The 21209-nt window shown below is 39.0% G+C and overlaps 1 protein-coding gene across 5 annotated transcripts in view; it reads left to right on the forward strand.

The window, feature by feature from the left end:
* The window catches only part of CACNA2D1 (calcium voltage-gated channel auxiliary subunit alpha2delta 1), a 658640-nt gene that overhangs the window by 374868 nt on the left and 262563 nt on the right, over positions 1–21209 (forward strand). For all 5 annotated transcript variants that reach the window (XM_026648660.2, XM_026648662.2, XM_026648663.2 and 2 more), the window contains one exon: positions 7502–7631. In XM_026648660.2, coding sequence (XP_026504445.1) covers positions 7502–7631 — 130 coding nt within the window. The remainder of the gene's footprint in view (positions 1–7501; positions 7632–21209) is intronic.

Raw genomic sequence — 21209 nt, forward strand, 5'->3', positions numbered from 1 at the left:
ATTGGAGATGTACCTATCAATAGCCTCTGAAAATCATTTTATTTCCAAAACAGACTATAAATATATACATTTAAGCTGTATTTTAAATGATTACAAGGCAGCCTTTAGAATTTCCTTTTATGATGCAGCATATTGCATGATTTGTAGTAAAAGTATACGGATTCTACCTATCTCTTGGTTGCCTATCTCTGTGGTATGTGAGCTCTCAGATTGTATTAAATATCTACATAGCTCGCCTTTGTCAGACTACATAGAAGTCACTGTGATTTACTCATGTGCTTAAAGTCAGGGACATGCTGAAGTGTCTTGCTTAATTAGGGCCTAAGGGCTGGATCTTGCAAACTCTTGCTCCTGATATTTATTGTTGTTGTCATATATTATTCATACTGTGACTGTGCCAAGAAGCCCAAGACAGGTTTTGGTCCCACTGTACTAGGCTTTGTACTAACACCTATGAAGAAAGGACCTGAAATAATTTATAGTTATAGGCCTTAATCCTGCAATTGATCGGGACGCAGACATACCTACATGGGCCCCATTGAAATCAAACAGGGTGAGGTAAATTGCAAGATCAGGGCCTAGGAATTCAATGGCACATTTCTCTTGAGTAAGCAAAACGTGCATGGAAAAGATTTGCAGAACTGGCCCAGTTTCAGACAGACCGTATAATTCAGGCCAATGTTGAGCAGTCTGTGTCATTACACATCTGTATGAGTGCATGTGTATCTACTGGATTATCACTGGAAAAACTTTCTAGAAAAAGTGGGTATGAATGAATGGCCTGATGGAGAAGGAGAAGCAAGGAATTCCAAGCGTTATCTGTTAGCATGGTAGAAGCCATCAAGATGAGTGGATCAGAAATGGAAAATGAGCATATGGGAGGCTGAGACGGTTGGAAGGAGCATAGCAGTGAGACAGATTGAAAACCACTGCTTTATTTCATCCTCTTTTTCATTTGTGGACCCTAAACAATTTTGCATCGAGGTGCGGACGCCCTTGGGAATCTTAGACCTAGTCTGCAGACCTCCAGGCTCATAGGTTGAACACCACTGTTCCGTGGACCCCTTAGACATAGACTGTGGACAGACCACAGGTTGAAAGCCACTGAAATAAAGAAAGATGTTGGCAAGAATTAAGTGAAGCAGAAGCTTGAAAGTGAAGATGGAAAACTTGTGCAAAGCATGAAGACTTCTACGGGAAGAGAGAAAGAAGAGAGTGACACAGAATAGCACCATTTACTCCTCTAAATTCATAACACCATTCTTATGATTGAATCCAATCTGTGATGTTACTCATAAATAAGGAAGTTTTGCAGCCATACAAAACATATTCTCTAGACAGCAAAATCATGTGAAATTATTAGGTATGTCAATCCCTGTCCATGCCACACAAGCACAACAATTGTCTGGAATTATAATTTGTCTTTGGTTTGGATTTGCATCTGTTTAGCAGCTAGTAAAGCTATTTCCACCTTTCATAGCATAATCTACCCTGTGCCATTTGGCACCTGTGTTAAATCTTCAAGAGTAACTTTCTTGGTGTGCATCTGTAAGTAATCTGCCAAAAGAAAACAATTCAAGAGTAATTTTTGTTTTGTTTCAGTTACATGGTATTTTTCAAACTACAGTTCTATTTTTCAGGCTATCCGTTGCTAACAGCTACAGGAAGCAGGAATCAAAAATATTTTAATGTGTTTATGGAAGGATTTTTTGGTTTATCACCCTCTTAATGCAGTCTACTGGATTTTTGCTGGAATACAGCATAAATTCTTATACACAGATCTTAAAATTATAAGAAAATTTAATAGCGGGGGGGGGGGGGGGAAATCTGCTCGCCTTCCTGTTACTATCATGATGAAAGAGCAAATTATATTTTACTCCTCTATCTAAAACAAATGAAACTTAAAAGTAGTCAAAACCTCAACCCACTCTCCACAGGTGAGTGGGAAAAAGTTTTCTAAAGGTGTTTGTCTATGGGTACATCTACACTACAGGGGGGAGTCGATTTAAGATACGCAAATCCAGCTACGAGAATAGCGTAGCTGAATTCGACGTATCACAGCCGACTTACCCCGTTGTGAGGATGGCGGCAAAATCGACTTCTGCGGCTTTTTGTCGGCGGCGCTTACCACCACCTCCCCTGGTGGAGTTAGATCCCCGAGAGGTCGATTTCTACCCGCCGATTCAGGCGGGTAGTATAGACCAGACCTATATCTGTAGTTCTGTAGGTTTGTTTTCTAGATCGGTCTCAGTGCCACCCATTACCATAATATCTGAGCACCTTATGTGCCTGAATGAATTTGCATTCACAATAACCTGGGTGAAGTAGGGAAGATAGTATCTCTAGTTTACATATGGGTTACTGAGCCACATAGGCCCTGATCCACACAGGGACTTAGGCGCCTAAACCTCAGATTTAGATGCCACTGCAATCCACAAAACCCCCATTTGAATGCTGCGTAACCCTGCCTAAACTCACTAAGCACCTAAAGTTTCACTGTAAAAGTCTTTATATGCTTAAGTTTCTGTCTCCAGGCATGCATGCAATCTCTCACTGTAGACATCCAGATGCCTAAAACCCAACATAATCTTCAAACCAGGGAGAGATAGGTGGGAGAACAACTATCTACCTGCAGATTGTGGTCCATTCAAAATCCAGCTGGAGGAGTTTGTGGTGGCTCCCTTATAACCTTAACTCGCTGGTTAGAGCACTCACTCAGGGCGTGGGAGACCAGGTTCTAGTTCCCCTTGACCTGATAAGGAGAGATGATTTCAGTACAGTCTCCCGTCTCTCAGGTAAGCACCCTAACCAGTGGGCTATGAGAGATTCTTATGCTGGCTCCCACATTCTCTTCTGTTGAAGCTGTTCCACCGTGGAAAAATAATTCAACAGTCATTGGGTCCAAGATGAATGAGAATGACTCTGTTGCTGGGTGGTCAGGGCATTCACCTGGGTGGTGGGAGACAAGGGGCCAGTCCTCTTGCTCCTATGACCATTTAATTGTGTTTCCCAAATGGAATAGCTTCAACAAGAGAGACTGAGGAAGAGCCATATCAGAATATCCCATAGCCCACTGGTTAGGGCCACTTTCCTTAGAGGTGATAGGATTTGAACAGGAATCTTTCTTCTCATCAGGCAGAGGGGAAATTAACTCAGGTCTCCTACCTTTCAGGTGAGTGTTTTAACCACTGGGCTGAAAGTGATAAGGGAGACACCACTGTTTCCTCCTCCAGCATTTCTTGCAAGAACAGCTGACACAGCCAAGTGTGCCTGATTCCGAGAGGGATTCCCAGCTGTGGATCGCAAGCAGAGATAGATACCTACCTGAAGCACAGTCTTAGGGACCTAACTTTTTGGTAAGAGTGGGGTTTAGGATACACCATTCTCATTGGTATCTCCCATTGGTTAGCTTAGGTGTCTCCCTGCCTAACATGGTAGTTTTTGTGGATACCATTCTTAAGCACCTATCTCTCCCCAGGCATTGTATAGGGAGTTAGGCTCCTAACCCAGGGTTTGTGGATTCCAGTGATTTTTTACAGTGCCTAAAAGTTAGGTGTTGCAACGCTCAGTGTTATAACCAATGTATACGTGTCTTTGTTATTCCAGATCATAGAGTTTAAGGGCCTGATTGTTGGGTGGGGGGAATGGGGATGTAGGGGTGGAGTCTCCAGTTTACTTCAGATCAAGCAGTAAGCAACTTGGTCAAGGTCACAAAGAAGGATTATGGCAGAATCCACATTTCCTGAATCCTAAATAAATACTTCAGTCACAACATCCACAGCCCTCTGTTCTGGTGCTGAACTGTGCGTGCATGGGGGGAAAATGTATTTCTTAAAGTTAATGTCCTAAACTGGTACAAATGTGAATTGAAAGGAGAAACGGATGGTATCTGCTAAACAGGGCAGGGAGAAATTGGTCTGGAGATTTATTTCAGAGAAATAAGTGAGAGATTTTGCTGACTGTCAGTGGTAGTAAGAATGTAATTCAATAAGTGTAGGCCGAGTTCGAATAGATGGAAAATTAATCTTCAGCTTCTGTCTCCTGTGGGATTTTTCTGTGCCATTATTGATTGCATTTCAAGCTCCTGCCTCAAGAGAGAAATTGGTTGGAGTTAGATTTTAATTGTATTCACAAGCTACATTAGATTACTTTCCTTCACAATATATGTGCTTTGTGGTATGTTTGTGAAAACAAAGTTGGTCTGGATATTAAAAATGTAGCCAATACATTTTAGTCTATTGATAGAAACATAATTCTTAGTTCTCTCATTGTTGTTGTGTGATTAATATGTTAATGAAAATACACTGTTTTTTTTCTGTCTTGGACAGTGTTACACTGAGTCTACATTATTCTAATTAAGATATATTTTTCAGGGGGAACTGGTAAATTCTTATTAATTACTGAGAAATCATTATGACAATTGGATTTTGTCAATTAGTGACTAGGAGTGAAATTCACCCAGTTTGGAAGGACCCAGGCACCATTTAAACCACTTGGTGCCTGTAGATTGTGGACGGGAGATAGGCAAATTTGTTGGGCAATGGGGTCTGGGTTGTACCCATTGTCATCACAGTGGCTTTCTATGCCAGCCCAGTTAAGGTCAAAAGTAGGCACTTGAAGGCAGGCTGCTGGTGCATTCTATGTGAATCCTTTGGGCCCAGTCCCTTGCATCAGGGGGCCACAGAGACCATGATCATAGCCATGCATGTGGGGAGGGAATCTAAATGAGTTGAGGGAAGTAAGTGAATGAACTATCAGATCTATGTAGTTCTCCCTTTGGGCCCATGGAGCATAGACAGAAAATATCACATACCCTGGCTTGATGATCTCTACAGCAAGAGTTCTCATCTGGGGGAGGAGTGCTGGTAGGAGTTTCAGGGGGTCTTTGGGGCTAGAGCTTGTGTGAAAGCATAAGGCCCCTGTGTGATAGCTCAACATCGGAGTGGACCTGCAGGTGCCATGCCAGGTGGGTGGGAAGTGGGCAGGCTAACTCCCCCTCTATCCCAAGAGAATAATAGGGGAGGAACAAAGAGAGATTACCTCGCCTAGAGAACGCTCTGGGATGTGTGCCTTTCCCCCCTTGGCAAGATGCAATCATCTGAGCCTGTATTTGCAATCAACGATTCTAATATCTCTTACTCAGAACTGAATTGAATCCTTGCAGAAAAGAGATTGCAGAGATTCATGTTCAGCGGAATACAGAGTTTTTATAATCCTTCCAGTCAAATATGAAAGCTCGCTCTTGGGAGCACTACTTTTATGGAAAACAGACTATAGTGAAGCTTTGAAATAAAAAAACTCCGCAAACTCAAAACAAATAATCTTTGTCGAGAAAGAGGGGAAACACTACATAGTTCTGGCATTTTATAGTGGTAATGTGGCTTGACGGGCCCCAGCATTCTTTTCTGAGCATGTCAACATAGAGTTTGAGATTGTTAGTGCTGATCTCCAAAATAAATGACAGTGCTAGGTATTTTTGGTGATTTGTTTAATCAAATGGTGTGCAGGCATGAGAGAAATTTTCTCACATCAACAACCTGTTGTTGGAATCTCATTTACAGAGTTAATCTAGCTCATTAGTTTGGACAGCATGAGGCCAGAAAATAACTTATGACCACCACACCAAAATTTGCTAACTGTTAGGCGGCATTTCAGACTTGGAAACATTTACACTGCCCTGTAATTGAAAAGCAAGAATTATGGTAAAACATTAATTGGGCCAAATTACATTGTGTCTAGAGCGATGTTAATGTTCCATCATTTTGAATCATAAACAAATACAGTAATCTATAAACAATCACTGTTTTTGGATCTAGTATGATTGTTTAAAATCTAGATATAACACCAAGAACTTCTTACTGAGACTCCTGTTTTCTTAAGGGGGGGGTGGATAGTGTGTTAAACTGAAATGTGTCATGCAACATTGTGCAGATGTATCCTACTCTATCTACTTTCCTGATTTTAACGCTAAATTCCATCACACACAAAACAAGAGAAACTTCTACGTACAATGTAGAAGAGCTAGACTGTAAACAATTTACAGTTGCTGACATATGTTAGTCCATTGGCCTTAAGTCCATTGGACTACTTGTGAAGGTAAATGCTGATCAATGTGAATATGTCACCATCTGGCCCTAAATAGGGACTAAGGATTATAACGTGTTCTACACATTTTACCTATTCATGTAAATTCTGACTCAGGCTTATGTGGATACCCAGGTCAGACAGGAGTGTTAGGAGCCTCCTGACATCCTTGCACTGCCTGAAGAGAGACAGACAGAATCACTCTTTCTGCACTTAAGAGATCATAGGACTGCTGCCCCTACTGCTCCCCCAAAGAGGGTGAGTGGAGGAGGCAAGAACATGGTTGTTTCTCTGCTCTGGCTTTTCAGAGAGCTGTCAGTTGCATGCCATAAAAATAGCCAGTATTGGGCTGCCCAGACTCTCTTCCCCCAGGAGCTCTGGCAGACATTCTGTCTTCCAAAGTGCAATACCTCCCAGCTTTCCTGCTGGAGCAGTGAAACATCACACTACCCTGTATTACACTCAAACCTTTAACTAGTACTGCATTAGGACAAGTGGTAGGGCAGCTAATGAGATGATAGCAGGGGGTTGGACTAGATGACCTCCTGAGGTCCCTTCCAACCCTGATATTCTGATATTTCAATGACTGTGATAGTTCAATCAAGCCATCCTATGGTTGCCTTGATATTTGGTTGAGTATGATTAAATACTACAGTGATGGACAGCATAGAAACGCATCACTAATAATCTAAAGACAGTTATGTTTGACTGGTTAAAATCTGTATTATTCTTAAAAACATAATATATCTTACAAAATCAGTGTCTTTGTGTATAATACTAAAAATAACAATATAGTGATACTTTATTTTTATATTTATTATTGCTGTTCCAAGTAGTTAAGTGTTATGGTGAGTTTAAAAAAAAATCCTGTGAATACTTATATCATGTTCATTTCCTTTCTTTCTCTTGTTATAGGCCAAACGAGCTGTTTATGTAAAATCTACTTATGAAATGTACAATGTTGTAGCAATTTAGGATTTGCAATCTGCAAGATAATTTCCTAATAGGAATATGGAAATAAATCGTATTTACACTTTTCCACCTACAGCTTTAGAATGAGCTTGTAGCTCTAATTAATTATGAATAAGTGTCATGCAATAAAATTAAATGCTCTTGCATTGCATTGTGTGTGTGTGTTTTCCTTATATATATTAAATATTAATCTTGGTGTATAGTGCTGGTTTCACCTTTTCCTTATGTCAGTTTTAATTCTATTGAGTTTAATGGAGGATCTCTTGGTTAAAACCAGTGCAAGAGAGGATAGTGTGTATGTGTGTGAGAGAGAGAGAGAGACATATACACACACCTAGCTATTAGAGAAAGATTGAGTCTATTCTGTGCCAAGAGGTAAATGTGAATAAAATTGTTCTTAACGTAAAATTTAATATTTTGTCCTTTCAATGTTTTTCCTTTAAAGTCTGAAAAGAACGAGACTGAAACTGGAAGCCAGAAAATCAGACCAGTGTTTGAAGAAGATGCTGTTTTTGGGCGACAAATATCTTACCAGCATGCAGCAGTCCACATACCAACAGATATTTATGAAGGCTGTAAGTAGCATGTGAACACATGGTTTTATAATTATAATAAGCTTATTATGTGCACCCCATTCATAAAAGTAAATAGATAAGTGTGCCTATTTTTCATTTATGTTCATATCTTTTTGAATGCTTTTCTTTTAAAGAGCTTCACATATGGTACGTTAGGCATGATATTCCTATTATGAGCTAGAAGAAGCCTTATTTAGTTAGACTATCAACTATGTGAGAGAGGTAAAGATCTGCTGAGAGAAGATCTGAATTTGAGAAATGGATCAGGGAGCAGGAACTGAGAAAGTAAATTCTTGTGAATGCCCTAATTTTCTCATCCATTCACTCTTTGTGCTGTTTTCTCATTTAAACTATTCTCGACAGCTCTTCCTTAGGCCTGGTCTACACTGCGACTTTAATTCGGATTTAGCTGCGTTAATCCGAATTAACCCTTCACCCGTCCACACTACAGAGCCAGGTAATTCGAATTAAAGGGCACTTAAAATCGATTTCTGTACTCCACCTCGACGAGCGGAGTAGCGCCTAAATCGATTTTGTTAATTCGAATTAGGGTTAGTGTGGCCGCACACCACCGAATTACTGTGTTTAAATTAATGGGGTAGTGTGGCCGCACACCACCGAATTAATGTGGTTAAAAACCGAATTAATGTGCTTAGTGTGGCCGCGCACAATCGAATTTATACAACCTGTTTCCCAAATTCGAATTAATCCCGTAGTGTAGACATACCCTTAGATGGTTTCAGCCTCAGGCAGAGATGAGCACTGAAAACATCTGAAGTATTCCAAAAGCATATAAGTTCATTGAAATAGCATGCTGTTCAAGATGGTAGTACTTGTATTGCATGTAGCTTATCTGAAGCACTTTTTGGTAGACCAGACCTTTAGCAGAGAGTGTTGAATGAGTTCTCTTCAAACTGAGCCAGTACAGGAAACAATAGCCCTCAAGTTTCCAAGTAAGTAATTACAGCAACCCAAAATTCAGTGTTAAATTGTCTCTCAAAATAGAATATTTTCTTGCATGAAACTTCATAAAAAGGTACGCTATGGAGTAGGAAGACACAAAAGAGATGCTACACACACATAGAAGTGCCTGCAAAATTATAAAAGGAGGGATCCGTCTTTTAGTTCTGTAGTTAGCACTACTCATTTTTATTCTGCAGACTTTTCTAGTCTGCCAAAATCTCATCAACAGGAATGAGACTCTAATCTGACCTGTATTTCTTTAAAATTCAAAGCCATCATTGTGTATCTGCATCTGTAAATGACATAGGAGTGAAAATGGAAATGTCAACAGGATTGGGGAGGGGAGAATCATAATGACTGGTATTCCTCATATGGTGTGTCTGAATGACACAGATTTAGAGGATTATTCTGGGATTCTGACTTTAATAAATACTAAAGTTCATTTTAATTGAAGGATTAAAGTGAAGACAACAGCCATTTCCTTGCCTTATTTTTAGATCTTCTTACATTTAGCCTAAAATCTTATGAGAAATCATATTGTTCCCATCACTGGGAGACTAATTTTTTTAATGCTCTATGAATTGAGATGTGATTTGTGGTCACAGGAATATTTAAAGGATCTGGATCTTGTGTTAAGGTTCTAGGCAGGATTTGTAAAAGGCATGTATATCCCATAGAAATATTTCTAAAGTAATTTTACTAGCAAATTGTCTGTTTAATCTAAAGGGAAAAACCTGTCACTTCCATAGCGCAGGTATGACTTTCGTATTTAATGAAATGGATCTAAAAGATTAAAATGTAAATACTTTATGAGAGAGGACTGTTTCATGACTTGTGGTAGATGCGGTTCATGAGAAATTCATGATTTTTTGACACTGACCATCACATTAAGTGCCAGAATAAACTGCCTGGTGATACGACTTTTGATTTAGATTCAGAGAAGAGAAAGTCTTCAAACCTGTCAGATTTCATTCTCTGTCAGCAACCCCTCCACACACACACTCACTACAGAGTAATAACATGTAACTTTGACTTATAAAGTTACAAATTAACTTTATTTTTGGGCCCCAACTTGTAATAAATTTTATAACTCTTGCAAGTTACAGATTTCATATTAATGAGAACGGAAAACAGCACCAGATTTATTTTTTGGTGACAAAAGACTGTAATATCTGGAATGTAGCAGACAAGTTTGGACAGTCATGTATCAACAAATACTGTTTTTAACACTAGGATATAATTCTTTATCAAAAGCAAATTTCTTCAACAACAAGAACATTTTCTTTTTTGTTCATAACCCAAGGGAGATTGATAACATATTTTTCAAACTGATGTTAATTCATCATCTTGCTGTTCAAATGAATCAAACTGCTGTTTTCTTCCTCAGCTTTTGGTGCCCATTACATAACGAATGGTTGTACAATTTGAGAACAGTTTGATTTGAAGCTCCTTGACCATACTAGACTTCTTGCAAACTGTCATAAGGGGCTATTGCAGTGAATACCTCTGAAAAACAGTGGGTGAAACATAATTTACAAGTTTTAGAGTCTGAGATCAAATACTGAATTATAGCTTGGAAAACAGGGTTAGGCTTTTTAAATGTTTTTTTCTTATATATCTGGGGGGTGGGAGGGTGGGATATAGAATTGGATGTTTATATCTCACAGAACAATCTTAAGGATAGTTCCCTTGAATCCTCTCCTCTCTGTGGGCATTTGCCTGTGCAGCTCCCATCTCTTGACATGCCATACACTTGGCATCACGAGCTAGAAACAATGGCAGTGAGGGACAGGTACGTTTCTCCTTATGGGTCTGAATATTCATTGAGGTCTTTTGACCATAGCTTCACCTATCTTCAGTTCCTTTCTTGATGCCTAAAGTGTGGGCTTTAAAATCACTGATTCCTCACCACAGATATTGTATTGGCTTCCTCGTATTACAATCAGCCTTGCTTAGGGGTGATACGTAACTGCATCTCACCAGGAGCAGATGGGAGAACAAATTTGTAACTGCCAAGAATTACAATTCACTCCTGTTGGTGTAGATAGGGAGTAAGTTTTATGCCATCTCTTTTTGTGGAAAAGCTTACTCCTTGCTATGTGATGAGGGGCACATCCAGGTCACTGCTCGCCATTCTACATCCCTTCCCTGCACACGTGCTTGCAGAAGGGAATATCAGGGAAGTGGTCTGTGCTCTTGTACCTGAAGTCTGAATGGGGTCAAGCAGGAACATAAGGGGAGCCTTAATCTCCGTTTCTTGCCTGCATGGCAGAGTATGGACTGGCAATCTTGCCAAAAGGGAGGTCTTGGGTCAGCCTGGCTAAAACTGACACAAACCAGGCCTATAATCTTCAGCATTTTTTAGGGTTCCATTTAGGTCTCAAGATAAAATCAAAATTCTGTTCAAAACAAAAAGGGCCCTGGAATCAACTTTCTGCTACATGTTTTGGGAAACAGACATGTGTCTCCTGTTAACAATTACATACGTTTCATGACTAATTCCTATACAAGGCACTGGAACTTTACCCTTCTCCTCTCTAAGCATATGAGTGGAACTGCAAGCCAAAACTGAGCCAAACTTCAGCATAAGGCAAGTAAGGTCAGTTGCTTCAGGGATACCACCCTCAGTTGCTCTCACAGTTTGCAGCAAATGGCAAATTGTGTGAGTCAGTCATAGGTCCAGTTAAACCTCTGTACTGGTGTTGCTGCAGACTTTGGAAAAGGTGCTGGATGAGGTACCAATGCAGATACTTTTTATTCCTGCTTCAGTTGTATTAAATGTTCCTGCTTCAGTTGTATTAAATGTTCACCCTAAGTTAAATGTTTATAAATGTTCAGCAATCAAGACTGCCATCACTTCATTATCTAATTAGTTCCAAAGAGTTGATAAAAGTGACAAATCGACACTGCTTACATACAAAAGCAACAAAGAGCTTTTCAACATACTGACATCACTTTAAATAAGTCTAGGCAGCTTTTGGTAACCCAGCAGAGAATCTCCTCCCAAATGTTTGAGAGCAATGATAAATAGTTATGAGTTTTCAGATGATTGAATTAGTTTGGTGAAATATTTGTTATGCATTTTTATTATCCTGAATGGATTTGGTATTTTAAGGTGCATCCTTTTTATTGGTATAGCAATCTAAATTCTCCTGTCTCTTTTAAAGAGTGAAGGTGAAGACCTGGCCCCATTGAAATTAATGGAAAAACTCCTATTAACTTTATCCAGAGATTTCCCCCACAGAATGAAAATATATATAATGTGTTTTTTTTTATTTCAATTCTTACCTATAATGGAATATGCCAATGAGCTCAAGCATGTTGTTATAATAATAATTAATAATTCATTAATATTTATTTATTATTTTCTGATGGAGATCTTCTGATAGTAATTCCGATGGTATTTGCTGCTCTCATGAAACATCAGCTACTGATGTGACATTATAAAATAATATATTGGTAAGATTTAGTGCATTTTTGGCCTGGAAAAGAGTAAGTCTTTAAGAACAATCTGAAAACTATCATTTTGAGGCCTTGGTAATTATGACATCCATATCCTTAAAAAAGTAGAATTTGCACATGATCCATAGGTGGTTAGATGCCTGGAATATGCCAAGTTACAAGTTTGTTAGGAAAATTATTCCTTAGAAAGAAACTTTAAGGCCATTAGGGCAGGTCCTATATGTATATGTAAGATAGTCCATATGTAGGATAGATTCCCCTGTCAACAAGAATACCAAAAGACTGGAAAAACCCCTTTGGTTTTTATTCTCATAATATCCATATGTGGGTAGTAAGCAAGATTTATTTCAGGAAGGGTCTGTTATATTAATAAAGGATTTTATAAATAGGTTGGAATGCTACATCTTATGGATTTTAAAGAAGACCAAGGGAGTACACCTCTACCTCAATATAACGCTGTCCTCGGGAGCCAAAAAATCTTTCCGCATTATAGGTGAAACCACGTCATATTGAACTTGCTTTGATCCACCAGAGTGTGCAGCCCTGCCTCACCCCCCCTCACCCCGGAGCACTGCTTTACCGCATTATTTCTGAATTCGTGTTATATCGGGTCGCGTTATATCGAGGTAGAGGTATATTAAAAATTTCCTGTGCGTCATTGTAAATATTTTAAAGAGGTAATAAATGCATACAATATAAGGTGTTTTTTCTTCTAGGCGAGACAATTTTCTTTTTAGAATTATTTTGTTGTGTCTATGAAAGTGATAAAGATTCATGCTATCAAACTCAAATTGTGGTGATAACATAATAGGGATATTAGTATTCCAGTGTTCACCTTTTGTGGGGTAGAAAAGGGTAATTTAAAATTGTTGGACGCGAAGTAATTTTATTTCAAAAATTACTGTCCAGAGAAACAAGAAATGGTAGGCCAGCTCTTACTACTTGTTTCTTTTACTGCCAAATCAGGGAAAACCAAAATCAAAATATGCACCGTTGTTGCAGCCATGAGAGTCCCAGGATATTAGAGAGACAAGGTGTCTGAGGTAATATCTTTTATTGGACCAACTTCTGGTTGAATTGGTATGTCTCTAAGCTCCTCCTCAGATATAAGCTCCCCCCGGACCAGGAAACACCAACTGAAAGCGGCACCAGACCCTGCCAGAACAACAGATGCAAAACCTCCAGACTTATCCCCACAGTTACAATAATCAATGCCCCCTACAACGCACCTTTCAAGATCCATGGGTCCTACACATGCCCATCACATATTGTGGTGTACCTCATCCAGTGCACTAAATGCCCCATTAACAACTATGTTGGTGAAACCAGACAATCACTATGCTCTTGAATGAACTCTCAGAGAAAAATAATAAAAGACAAAAGCACCATATCACTTGTGTGTGAACATTTTTCACAAAATGATCACTCTATATCTGACCTCTCAGTCCTCATCTTCAAAGGAAGCTGCCCAACACTTTCAAAAGATGAGCCTGGGAGCTTTAATTCATAAGTTAGCTAGAAACTAAAAATCGTGGTCTTAATAAAGGCACAGGATTCATGCCTTATTGCAACAATTTGTAACCCACTAACCCCCTTTTTGACCTATGACTACAGGGCTGTTAATTGGCCACTTCCCTTAAAATATGCTCTAACTACTTGTGCTAAACTACCTGTTGGATCTACTATTAAAGAGAGATTTTAGCATAAATAGTTATTAAAGAAGTTAATTCTCCATGATAATTTTTTGGAAAGAGGATATTGTTGTCTTCCTGAGATGGGTGAGGGAGTTGCTTGAGCACAGCCAGTAACTAATTAATTTCCCATTTAATTATTCTATACTCAAATGGCTTCTTGTATTACTAATCAGTTTAGCAAGGTCATTAAATTTGAGTTTGGTGCATAAAGCATTTTACCATTTACATAGCAGTGATATTAGGGAATTATATTAAATGCTCATTTTGTTAAAATACTTATAAGTAAACCATCCAAAACAATTTTCCATTTCAACATGTAAGAAATAATCAAAGGTTTAAAACATTTCCTATTATACATGTTTTTCCTAAAGGCTTTTCTCAATAAAGTTTTTAGAGTATTTATAAAAGTTACTTTAACAAGAATATTTATATAATTATTTGTGTGTTTTTATTTAGAAGTCTTCCTTGGAAGGGTGAAAAAACCCACATTATACCTAGATTTATTGTTCTGATAACACAATCCTACATTCATTTTCATAGGTCTTTTCCTAAAACATGAATGTTTTACATGTCTTGTTTTTTCTTAAGATAAGGTTTATATTTGAACCAAACTGGTATTTTATACAAGAGGGGGAGGGCAGGGTTTATTTACCCCTGTGTTTTATGGTTTGATAAGAATCTTCAGTGTTCTCTTTGAAATCCTTTTCACCAAATTGTGTTTGCCAGTTGCAGTCGTTACAGTTAAAACTCCTATCAAATGTTCTATCCAAAGCACCAATCGCAATTACCAAGTTTACATCCAATTTTCAAAACATAATATAAAAGAAATTGGCATGGAGAGTAAAGCAAGATAAATGTCACAATGTAGCTTTTCTGAATTGGCATAAACATTCTTAGAGTGATAACCCCTCCTTAGCCATAAAACCATGTTTGTCTTCCTGACATTTGCCTGTGTCCAGGGTGACTAAGAGCAGAAGCCTCCCGTAATTAAATAAACAAAAATATATGCAGATGTACTTTTCCCCCCAAGAACCATACATATGTAACAAAAAATAAATATCCCCTAAGCTTCTGTAAAAGCAGAGATAATAAATTATTGTAATTTTTAGGTCATTAAAAACTTAATAGTGAGATCTCTTCCCTGTATTCTGAAAAGTAAACACAGGGGCTTCCTGTTCTACTACAGCTGAAATTGACAAACAAGAACATTTTAAACCTCTTGAATTTTTCTTCGTGTCCAAGTCTTTGAAATTAAGAACTGACTAAAAGCAGTGTATCATTACTTAGCTCCATGTAGCATATTATACTGTTCTAATTTTCTGCATGTTTATTATGATTTAATTACCAAGCAATTTGTGAAAAAATATAATCAGTGAAGTGGATCTTTAAATGAATTCACTATGTCAGCATATTCCAAATACCAAACCCTATGGCTTGAGGTCAGGTTAAAGCAAATGTTAGTTTCACCAAGCCTTCATGTACTCCCAGCCTGCCTGGCAGGAACCAATATTAAACCTAGAAGGAAGTTATTGAAGCATGAACCCAGGCACAGAAGTTCAGGGTCAGGATTGCTTTTAATGTTCTGAAAATCTTGTTTTATTATTATTTTTGTGTGGGTAGCTTACTGAAATTCCCAGAGTGAGAGTCAGATGGCTTTTAAGTGTCATAAAAAGCAGAAGAGATAACTCAAGTGAGTGAGCTGCCATGATTATTACTATTTTAAAGCTACTATCTTAAGAACGAAATGTTCTTTTCTGGAAAAAAAAAAGATTTGCTAAATATGATTATTGTATTTGTATGCGTGTACCATTTTTGTATCTAAAGTTCTGAATATTGACTATGTATCTGTATTTCAAATGTAGTTACACTTGGGCGACACCCACTACGTAAGATGCTTCCAGTCTAGATAGATGGTTGGGAAGGGCCCATTCATGGTAATGGGCCATGAGGAAAAACAATAGGCCTTAGGAGAAGCTTATCCCCAGTGGGTGAGCCTTCCTGAGAACACTCCAGACAGCCTGTAAGTCATGGCTGCTATGACGCAGCAGGGCATGGAAGAGCATGTGACCAGAACACGTGACATGTATCTCCATTTTGGGTACCTGTATTTTTCCACAAACTGGGCTGGGAACTGATTTTGGAACAAAGGGTTCCCGCCATATGTTAAAGCTATATAAGGAGGGGTGTGACATCATCAAGAGGTCTCACTCCACACACAAGGGAACTCCTAGAAACACCTGAGGAACAAGGACTGGACTGAGGGAAGTGTTGGTCCCAGGCTAAAAGGATTTCTAACCTGTGTATGGAAACGTGGTGAACTGCTTGTATCATCAGCTAGGGTGAGAGACTGGATATGAATTAGCAATCTAGTATTTTAGGCTTCATTTGCGGTTTTGTTTATTTGCTGGGTAATCTGCTTTGATCTGTTTGCTATCACTTAAAATCTAGCCTTTTGTAGTTAATAAACTGGTTTTATGTTTTAATCTAAACCAGTGTTCCTTTAAGTGAAGTGTCTGGGGGAAATCTCAGCTTGGTTAACACAAGCAAATTGTGCATATTCCTCTCCACATTGAGGGAGGAGCAAATCGGGTAATGAATTCATACTGGTTGGGTTTAGACCAGGGAAGGATGATAACAGCTCTGGGGGTCCTAGATTGAAAGCTGGGAGTTATTTTGGCTGTAGCTTCTCTATTGATTCATGTAGTGGCTGGTCAGCCTGCATGTAACTACAACAGGGTGTGTCCCTGCCTGTGCAAATGCTGGTGGGAGTGTAGGATTGGGAGCGGTCTAGAGTTTGTCACAGCAGCACAGTGTGACAGGGAGCCCAGGTTGTGATTCAGAGGGCTCAGTGGTAACCCAGTTCCAAGTGGCACCCTAGGGGGAACCCGTCACAGAGGGTACTAATGATACAAGCCTGATAGACGACACTTTTTTCCGTTCCCGGTTAGCAACTTGTTGTTCCAAATACGTGAGATAAGTTTGCCAAAAGTGACAGAAGCATTGCCAATTCTAGCATCAAGTTCCCTGTCAAGGTTAAGTGATCTGGTAAGAATTGAACTGAGATAGCAGAAGTGTTCCTCATTATCCAGAGCTTCATTATTGACATAGATTTTAGGTGGAATGTTGGTACCTTGTGACATGACAACTGTTTTCTTGATGCTGATTACCATGACAAACTTGGTGCTTGCATCAGAGAACTTGTTCAGGATGACCTGCAATGAATCATGTGAATTAGAGACGAATGCAGCGTCATCTGTGAAAAGCACATCCCAAATAATAAACTGGGTGGCATGCATTCTGCTCTGGAATCGTCTGATGTTAAACAAGCTGCCGTCCATCCTCGGTTCAGTTAGTATACCAGATTGATTGTTTCCAAAAAGAAGAATAGAGAAGAAGATGCCAAAGCTGGTGGGTGCTAAGATGCAGCCTTGCTTCATACCAGTATCAATACTAAACTCAGATGATGTTTCATTTTCAGACTGGATGGTTGCCTTAATTCCCTCATGGAACTCCTTGAATAGGAAGAGCACCTTTTGTGGACAGCCAATTTTCAATAGATGCCATTCCTGCTTACCGTGTCAAATGCCTTTTGTAGGTCAATGAATGCTACATAGAGAGGTGCCTGTTGTTCATGGCTTTTTTTCTTGCAAGCACAGTATGAAGGACCTGTCAGTCATGAAGCATCTAGCTCTGAACCCACACTGGTCTTAGGGTAGCCTCTCTCAGCAAGCACTTGGAGGACTTTGAGTTTTTTCAGTAGGACCCTTGCAAGCACCATGCTGAGCAAACATATCCCCCGATAGTTGTTGCAGTCTGCGGCCTAATTAAACCACATCCAGTGTATCCTGTCCTTCTCGCGTAGCCAAACAAAGCTGGATTTTCTGTCTGAACCTTTAAGTACCAAAAATGAACATTATAATAAGATTCACTTTTTCTCTTCTTAGGAAACTAGTACCGATCTTTATCATAAGACCGTTTCTCTCTCTCTCTCTCTCTCTCTCTCTCTCAGCAGTTTCAAATTTCTTTTTACTGAATAACACCCCAAAGATATCACTAACTAGAGATTTATTTTCCTTTAAAATAAAAAAATGTAACAGTGGGCCTAAAATTATATATATATATATATATATGTATATCACAAAATAAATACATTGATTGGGACTTCTGACAATCTGAGATCTTCTGCTTTCAAAGAGGGTCACCCTTGGTATTATATTGACAAATTGATAAAACATTTAGTTGTAACACAAAAACAGTTGTTTCAGTGTCCACAATATTGAGCATAAACTCAACAAAATAAGTAAAACTGACAATTACTGTAGCTGTTAGGCTCACATGGTATCTCTGGTTCAGTGATGTTATACAGCTCACAAAGATATTTGGCCTCCAATCTACGATTCCTCCTTTATGGTGTTTTCCCAGTCTCATTCCCACTGAGTGCTGTAAAATTACAGGAAACTGCATTGAGATCCACCCCATAGACCGGTTACCCATGGCAGCACTATCTTCTCCCCTGCAGGGCTGGGCTGGATCTGACTAGTGCTCTGTCAGTCAGGGCACAGAGCCATGCCTTGTGTCTCAACAATATATATAGTCACACACATACATCTGCCCTACTTATTTAATTCTAAGCTTACAAGAGTAAGGCAGCAGCAGCCTTTTAGGCAAGTAGCAAACTTCCCTTTGCCCGTCACTACAACCCATTGCTATATAAACAAATACTTATTTTTCTTCTTGGGATTAAGGACTGTATAGATACCTTAACATATAACTGCTGCAGACCAATAAAGTCCAACTAACCTGTAAAATTACAGGAAACTGCACTGAGACCCCACCCCACAGATTCAGTCCAGGTTACCTCTGGCAGCGCTATCTTCTCCCTATGGGGCTGGACTGGATCTGACTGGTGATCCAATGGCTGCCAGTTTGTACCCCTGACATAATTCACTTCTGACTGGTCAGGAGCTTCAAAGTAAGGTGGGTATGTGGGTGGGTATGTGCACATTCAGGACTATCTGCCTTGAATGAAACTTTCCACACTGGCTGCAAAACAGCTTCTTAGCATGGTTAACAGCTTTCTGCACTCCCTCTAGTGTGCTGAAATAGCAGCTACTTGTTTGCAGTCACTCAAGCCTCTGTACTGCCTCCTTGTCTGGGAATCTTTCCATATCAACTCAGAGCAAGTAGAAGCAGCAGCTGTAATTACTGCAATAAGGTTTTAGGCTGAACTCCAGAAAATAAGAAAAATAGAAAACGGAGTTACACTTACTTGAAATGAACCCAGACTAAACCTTTTGAAGATCACCCATTTCTAATTTTAATTATTTTTTGGGAAAGCAGGTTTTTTTGGTGAGGCAACATCCTTTGAGATTCCTTAACATAGCTCACCAGTATTTTTCAAGGAACATCAAATAGTCATTATTTTTACTGCATTACTTTAAACAAAATGGTCACGTTCAGTAATGCAGAGAAGGCTAGAAGGGCATATAATATTTTTTAATACTAGCTTGTGCATGAAACATCTTGGATAGCTTTTATTTCCAATAGTTTTTGTTATTTGCCTGAAGTTGGAGGCAGTAACTCATGCATTTTTGCATTTCTATCATATATTACCCTATATTCATTAGCTTAGGCTGCAAGTACTTCTGCGGCACAAATGTATCCTTTAAGAAACTACTGACATGGTTTCCGAAGTGTAGTTGTTAATTAAGTAGTGTAGATAATCTTGGTTGTATTTTTCCTTATGGTAATCTGATCATCTGAATTCAATGAGTAAGGGCATTTCAAAAATAATTACTATATGAGTGATTCAAAGTCTTTTGTTGATTTTTTTTTCCGTACAGTTAGCTGAAGAAATGAATCATGATTCTACCAGATGAAATAGGGGAGGCAGATGAGTCAGTGGAGGTACAGTAGTACAGAAAATCTGCAAGAAACTAAATGGATGGTTCAGTAGTCACTGAGTTTCTGTTATACACAAAAGCAGACAGGCATTAAAAATGAGGGAAGCCTTAAAAATTATGGGAATAGCTGGTTACAGAAATACAGAATAACTGGTTACAGTAGACAGACCAGCACAACAATTGTCTGCAGACATTCCTTCTAAATGTCGGTTTAAACAGCCAAATATGAATTTCAGACTGAAATAGGTTTTAAGTGTTCTTATATCTGTCACTTCTGATGCATCAAGAAATTATGCTGCATCAGTGGAAGAGGTCATAGCTATTGCACAGTAATTTATCCTAGTTTGGTCTTCCTGTTCATAGGACAAAAAAAATTCCCTACCTCTTGGTTATTCTCCCAGCTGGTGTTCGCCACTCATGGGGGTGGTGGGGGGGAAATCATTTTGAAAGGCAGGCTACAAGCACTTTGGGAATGAGTATGTCAGGTTCACTCTCTCCTTCTCTTCTCTCCTTCCCTGACCCCTATCCTCTGCTATTGATAGTATTGGGGGGTGAAGCCAGTGCTTAATTTGTAATAAAGAAGTGCTGGGACTCAAGCAATGATTTACTTTCATAACTGATGCAGCAAGCATATACGTGCGGAGGCTCAGCCCTAGCACAAATTAAGCACTGGGTGAAGCACCAGGAATGAAATGGATGGCCCAGGCAGCATCATAATGAGTTTGTACATTTGTGTGTATAAAGGGATGAAATAATCTGCATGTTTTACTTTGAAGAACCTCCCAAAAAGTCTGGTTACTTAGTATTATAACCATAGTGTGTATGTATTTGTACAAGATATCCAGCATCAGGCAAGGAGGTTAAGGGGGTGGGGGAAGCTATGCAGTAAAAGAGATACCAAGATTTTTGACAGTCAATAGAACTTTTATATTTTAATATGAAAGCCTTAACTGTGCACTATGCAGAATTTTTAAAAAGAAGTAAGAATTGAATCCAAGTGGTTAAGCTTGGTATTATTTAAAACCTTAAGAAAGAGTCCAAAGCATGGCTGTACTGAAGAGAGCTCACAGGATTCACTTGTCAAAACTCACTAAATCGAAGGGAAGGCTCTGATGTTTTATTTGCCTCTGAAGTTCACCCCCGTCTATGGATATTTCTAATTCATCCCTGCCAAAAATGGCTAACCTCTGTGATTCATCAAAACTATTTGGAAAAATATGAATATGTATTTTTGTTTATAGAAAGGATAGGCTGCATCAAATGGCAGGTATTAAAAAGAAAAATTCTAAGGAAGCTCCTCGATTGCCTTCAGGTTCACCCACTTCAGTTTACACAAACTGAACATCATGCTATACTATCGATATAACTTGCAGTTTGTTCTGGCAAACCATTTGTTATATGCTGGTTGTGCCCAGAGCTCTTGCTTCCTCTCTCTTGGTTATGATTGACAGCATGCTGCTTTGATATATGGATTCTCCGTCACTTGAAATCAAGTTGGGATGTCTCTAAAAGATATGCTGTTAGGTCTACCGTAAATTATTGGATTTAATGCAGAA

Source organism: Terrapene carolina, unplaced genomic scaffold (genome assembly GCF_002925995.2).
Source record: "Terrapene carolina triunguis isolate 2854851 unplaced genomic scaffold, T_m_triunguis-2.0 Scaffold68, whole genome shotgun sequence".
NCBI classification, from domain to species: domain Eukaryota; kingdom Metazoa; phylum Chordata; order Testudines; family Emydidae; genus Terrapene; species Terrapene triunguis.